The sequence below is a fragment of the Cariama cristata genome, unplaced genomic scaffold (genome assembly GCF_000690535.1).
Source record: "Cariama cristata isolate BGI_N322 unplaced genomic scaffold, ASM69053v1 scaffold5435, whole genome shotgun sequence".
In the NCBI taxonomy this organism is placed as follows: Eukaryota; Metazoa; Chordata; class Aves; order Cariamiformes; family Cariamidae; genus Cariama; species Cariama cristata.
Genome location: NW_009618011.1, coordinates 10,206 through 16,618, shown reverse-complemented (window position 1 = coordinate 16,618; position 6,413 = coordinate 10,206). Strand labels below are relative to the sequence as shown.

Here is a 6,413-nt window from a genome sequence, read left to right as displayed (position 1 = left end):
AGTCTACAGATTCACTGTGGCTGGATGTTGCAGCCTGATATCATAACACTGTCTTCAGGGTCACTGTGTTTAGGTCACTGTTATGATACATCACCAGCATGTCATAACAAACTCATACCATGGCAGCATTTCGGTTTTGAGGTACAATGGTGCTTGTTGCACTAGAAATACAGATTAATAATATCTGTAGAAAGAAAGTGGTTATGAGCAGGTAATATTATGTCAGGCTCAAAAGCACCTGAGAATTATTTCAATAGATTGATGATATCAAAGCCACTGGGAAATACTACAGTCTTCTCATCTGACACCTTGTATAATAAACTCCATGCATCTAGCTCAATAATTTATGGCTCAGCTTTTTTTTTTTTTTTTTTTTTTTATAGCAGTGGCATTCCTTGGTCTTATACAGATGTATAGGCTATTTCTAAGAAGCCCATGAAAGGTAGCTAAGAAAAGCAAGTTCATTGCCAATAACCGTAACTTTTCTGGAGGTGTGAGGGTCTGCATCTACAGTGGAAAATAGGAGGGTCAGCAAATCCCAGCCGATTGAAAACTACCACATCAGAGGGTTATCTAACATATATTGATGTCAGCTTCTCAAGAAAAATGCTAAAATGGGAAATAAACAGTATCAGTGGGCTCTGGGCTTGATATGGAAAGAGTACAAGGAAAGATCACTCTTGCCAATGGATGCTCTGAGAAGGATCACCCTTTTTCAATTACTTCTCTCCCTTTCCCCTTTACCTCATCCCCCGTTGTCATCTGGATCTTCAGACCTGTGGACGGCTCCTGAGCATCTCCGTCATGCTGATGTATCTCAGAAGGGTGATGTGTACAGCTACGGGATCATTGCCCAAGAAATCATACTACGCAGGGAGACCTTCTACACCGGACACTGCTGGGACAACAAAGGTAAATCCACAAATTTCTCCTCCATTGCAGCCTTCTGGGATGGTGTAGCTGTAACTCACCCATTCTCCACGTTTTGCGAAAGGCACTGTCTCTGATAGCTGCTTGAACTGCTGCTTCTTTCACTGTGTGATGAATGAAAAGCCTGTTTGAAGGATCTCACTGTGGGAACAAGTGTCCTTATTCTTTCTATTAAAAAAGTTTGCATTGAGTCTTCCTGTCTTTTCTCCTCCCTCCTCTCCTTGGCCACAGCATTACAGAAGTTAACATTATACGAACCTGTCCAGACTTACTGTAACATTTAAAGGTCACAAAGGTTTTTCTATTATGAGTTGTGCACAACATATAACAATTCACTCATATTAGGCATTGTAAATCAGCAAAGTCAACACAGAACAGCAAAAACTCAGCAGCATGACCAAAGCACAGTTGGCATTAAAAAACTGGCAATTCAGACTTTATTCAAGCCTGCCAAAATAACTTTAGTCATTTAACTTCTGTCAGAAAAAGCATCTCCTCCTGTAGTGCATCCATTAAACCCCATTTTGTGCATTTTGTGACCTTGTTTTTGAGTGGCTAACAGCACAGTCAATCCCAGTTCCCAGAATCCAGGCGTTATTATATATTAGAACTGACATAAAAGCATGTGTGGGTTTGGGATTTTCCTAGTGACAGTTACTAACAACAAGTTTAGACATTGCCTTTACCTCTGAGTCACTCTGATAGATCTGCCTCACATGTGTTAAAAGATCTAGAGCAGCAGCTGGACCGCCTAATAGCTCTTTTCCTGAGATACATTTGAGAATAACTTTTGGGGCATGTTCGTCATCCTACATTATCGCAAATCTATATTCGTATTTGGGGGAAAACAGTATTTCACATCACCAATTCTTTAATATAAATGTAGACCTAAAAGAGATTAGAAATGCCTGTTCCCCTTCAAGCAAACTCTTCAGGACTCCATGCTTACGATAAAGTAGAGAAAATTCCCTTTTTCTTGGGAAGAGGCAGGCACAATCCTCATGACTGCAAGGATTTTACAAATATAGCCAAAATAGATGGAGAAAGGAAAGAGCAATGGTCTTCCTTGCTCATTTTGACTTGCAAAGCAAATCCATAGCAAACTACATTCTTTTAACTGTTTGTTGAGCAGTTATGGTCTTTCTGTGTAACATGAATTGTTATTAAGTTAGCCTCAGACACAGTGTTTCTGGGCTCTTCTGAGATGTGGTGGCATCCTCACTGCTCCGTGTTTGACCCTGGCTGTCAGTCACAATCTGGTTCCTTGTTTTAACTTTGCTCTGTTTCTTAACACTGCATTTTGTCATTTTAGAAAGACTGTCGCTTTCAAATAGCATTAGGTTAATCCATCCAAATGAAAGAATTTTTAGCACCTCTAGGTGCTGTTGCTGGAGATGGTCACATATATCAGCATGTTTAGTAAGACAGCTATAAACTTACTGGGCCTGAAGGCTCTTTGGTACGTCTGGATTCAGTGTAACTTAAAAAAAAAAAAATCTGCTTTGTAAAATTCAGTTGGAATTTTAAGTTTTCCATTCAATAAGGATATTGCGTTCTCCCCAAAGCTTTTTCCTTAAAAGCATTAAGAGATGTCCAAGATATATATTGCTGATCTAATGGCTTCTGGTGTTATTCTTGATTTTTGATTATGCAATTTGAGTAAATGTGTTCAATCTAGTTTCAGCAGTTCATCAAATTTCATGTAACAGAAAGGAATGAGTGTTATTATATACTGCTGAAGTGGTTCCTCATTTAAATGCCTGGATTCATTCATTAGCCAAAATGAGGCAGGAAGAGGGTGGACCATACTTATTCAAACATCTTTGAATTTTGTTTGTGGCATCATCTATCTTTGGGAGAGAGTAGCTCAAAGTTGGAGTGACCATTAATTTACAAATATCTAAGATTAAAAGAGGGAGGAGAATACCAAATTAGAGTCAATGATAATGGGCAAAGTAATGTCCCTGCTGCATGTTAGATTCATTTGGTTTTTAAGTCTTCTGCAGAAAACCTTTCAATGGCTAGGCTATCAGAAGTTAATCTCTGCAAGTTAGAAGACATGATATTGATATTTCAGGACAACTGGTGTAACCACTTCTCCTAGACTTCATTAGCAGCAGCAAGGACTGTGTTCAGACTTTAAAAGAGCTGTTTAAAAACCCCTGTACCCAGACTCCATTCACCAACTTAGGAAAATTAAACTCAACTTCCAGGTACTCAGTAAGCCAATTTTCTCAACTTGCAAATATGTATCAACCAACTTAGCATACAATAATATTGCTACTAATGAGAGAAAAGAAGTTGCACAAAGATGCTGGGCGTACAGAACTGGATTTCTAATGTATAGAAGTAACTGGGTCATAGTCCTCTTCACTGACTTCTCTGCAAGACAGCTGTTAGGCCAGCTGGTTGCTCCACTCTTCCGCAGAAACACTTTGTTCACTGCTCGAGACTGTGAAATCTTGTCACGTACCAACGCTCAATTCAAGGTGCCTCCTTGTTCCACTACTTTCTGCCACTGGCTAATTGCAGTGTTGCTAATAGTTGCTGTTACTTCTACTCTCAGGTGTGTGCACAGCATGGAAATCCAACACATTCCTCCTGCATACATGAGACTTGCACAGTTTCTTCTGTCTCTTAGCCCACAGAAGACTTCTTAGCAGTCTCTCCACTCCATAGCATTTTGGAGACTCGAGTCTCCTGCTCCTTCTCTAGTCTGCACTTTCTGTATCACAAAGCTGGAAGCTACCGCATCTTTTGAGGGTGATCACGTACACTGGGCATGCTTAGGCATCCCTAGCTGCTCTAGACTTGCACATACCATCACAATTACAAACCTTCCTCATCTCATTATATGCTTCCTTCAGTAAAATTGTCTCCCATATATAATCAGACATTATTAACAAATGTGTTTCATGCTTGTTCACAGATCCCTTTCAGTTTTTCTTTCTCTCCCTGAGAGGTAAAACATTGCTTCTCTTTTTTAACTCCTTCCCTCTGGAACTCCTGAGGTCTGGAGAAGGACAAAGAGAGAGATTTTTGCTTTAGGTCGCACTCCCTGTGCTTAAATGGAGTTGTGCACATGCAGCCTGCATTCGGATGTGTTCAGAATCCAAATAACTTTCATAGAACGGATTTTATGAATAAGAGTACAAATGAGCTCACAAACGCAACGTTTTAAAACCATATATATTAACAGCCTAGTTTAAGGAAGCTGAGCATCTGTGGGATGATTTGAACTACTCTGATGAGAGTTGTATAGCTCCACACTTTAGATCAAGTCGCAATGGGCTTTTCACATTGTTTTTTACTATAGCTGTACTTCATGCTGAGAGGCACACTAATAATGTCTAACGTTCATTTGGGAAGATGCCATAACCATGCCTACCGTGACCAATAAATACTCATGTACATTCCTATTCATTTTGCTTTCAGGGGCCTTCAAGCCAGCCTGTTTTGATCTTGTGCCATATAGTTAGAAAAGCTCCAAAGTTGAAATTCACATCAAAATGAAGGAACTGTCTTCAAGGCTTCTGTTTGTACAGTAACTCATAAAATCATAGGGCACTATCCACAAGGAATGTCCTTCTTACATTTTTTTGTTTAAAACTTTGCATCTTTTTCCTGTGTTAGAGAAACTTTACAGAGTGGAGAGCGGCAAAGGAGTGAAGCCTTTCCGACCAGACCTGTCCTTGGAAACAGTGGGAGAAAGACAGATGGAAGTAAGCTAATAATTAACTAAACCATTTTCTGAGTGAAGAGCAGAAGTCCTGGCCAAACTAGGGCTCATGATCATGGGAGGATGAAAACTATGCACATTTTATGCCAAATGCCCTAACCTCATGGGAAAAAACGGTATTCTATAGTTGTTACCAGTGAAATGAAATACAACTCATGGAAATTATTTCACTGGAGAGAAATGGACACTTACATGGTGCCACTTTTCTGACCTATTTTAGATATCTTTAAGATGGGATGAATCACACCTCAAATATACCTCTCTCCACTGACGATATAGCCCCTAAGGCTTCTTGCTCAGGTGAAAATGTCTGTATTGTAGACATCCACATATTCAGTAATGAACCCCATTCTTTTCGGTTGAATCACCAGTTTTAGAAAAATCCCAAACTCAGGATATTGGAAATATAATTACCACAGCATTTACCTCAATGTCAATAACTGTATCTGGCAGAAGCTACAAGACTGGATCCATTTACTTGCCTTTCATTTATGTATTGCAAATTCAAGTTAAGATCATGTCACTAGTCACCACAGAGTTAAGTTTAAGATGCCTGCAATGAGTGTCCTAACTATAGATTCAAAACAGTTAGTCACACATTTTAATATGTTGCCGGTCAAGAGTAACCGGAAATTCCCTAATGAACTAGTGCTGTTTAGCACCAGTCCTTCTATATCCATTACTCAGGTGGAATTTCCTTAAATTTTTGTTTGAAGGTGTATACACTAGTGAAGAGCTGCTGGGAGGAAGATCCAGAGAAAAGGCCTGACTTTAAGAAAATTGAGAGTACTCTGGCTAAAATATTCAGGTGAGCAGCAGGGACTCTGTTTCTTAAGATGCTCCAAACTCCCCCTAAGTGTTAGAAAGCTCATATTTTTAAGTGCGTAAGTTGATGTGATTATGATTCAGTCAGTGGAAAAACTGAGTGTCTTCACTTAGATCCTCTTTTATTCTTTGGCAGAAAAGTAGGCAAGCACGTGCGTGTGTATACGTACATGTGTGTAGATGAGCATCTATGCATTATTAACTGAGTGAGGGTAAGATGATCGCCATACCTCAAATTGGTACATTGTGAAAGTAGCAAGCTGGATAATTAGAGATTTAAACCATTCAAGTAATTTACCCCCTGTCTCTAGTCAAGAGTTGGATAATGATTCATGTCGTCTAAGTTTCGGGAAACGAATGCACATAAATGTTTGGAGGATGATTAGAAAGTTTGGATGAGCAGGGTTGTGCCATAAATGACTTCGGATGGTCCCAAATTAAGCTGACTAGAAGTGTTGGATTGTAACTCACCAGAAGTTTTAATTACAGGGTTTTGTTGTTCTAAAGTTGTGGGAGAATAAGGGCCATAGCTGGATAAAACCTGCGGGGTTATACAGGCCTTTCACCTGGCTAATGCTGCATTGTTCCTACAGAGTTTGGTCTGAATTAATTATTTCGATGTCCAAACAGTGAGCTCTTAATCACTTCTCTCAGGAATTTGCTCCCCAGTTTTTAAAGCTCTCCTCATCAACAAAACCCAACAGTACTCACATCATTTTACACTTTACATGGGCAGAAGGACAACTGCACGATGCATAACTGAATGTATCAGTAGAATAATCTTACTGCAGCTGAACAGAAAGATGTCCTGGTTCAGCTCCTAAGCCTCCATCCTACAAAAGCAAAGAGGTTGCCTCTTGCCACATGCAACACAGTGTTCTCCTCATCGGAGGTCTAAGATCATGCATCCCTGACATAA

At 39.7% G+C, this 6,413-nt stretch overlaps 1 protein-coding gene across 1 annotated transcript in view; it reads left to right on the top strand.

Annotated features, from left to right (window-relative positions):
• Positions 1–6,413, top strand: part of GUCY2C (guanylate cyclase 2C (heat stable enterotoxin receptor)) — a 46,100-nt gene that overhangs the window by 32,194 nt on the left and 7,493 nt on the right. The window contains exons 18-20 of the mRNA XM_009700687.1: positions 775–912; positions 4,564–4,652; positions 5,386–5,477. Of these exons, the coding sequence (XP_009698989.1) occupies positions 775–912; positions 4,564–4,652; positions 5,386–5,477 (319 nt within the window). The remainder of the gene's footprint in view (positions 1–774; positions 913–4,563; positions 4,653–5,385; positions 5,478–6,413) is intronic.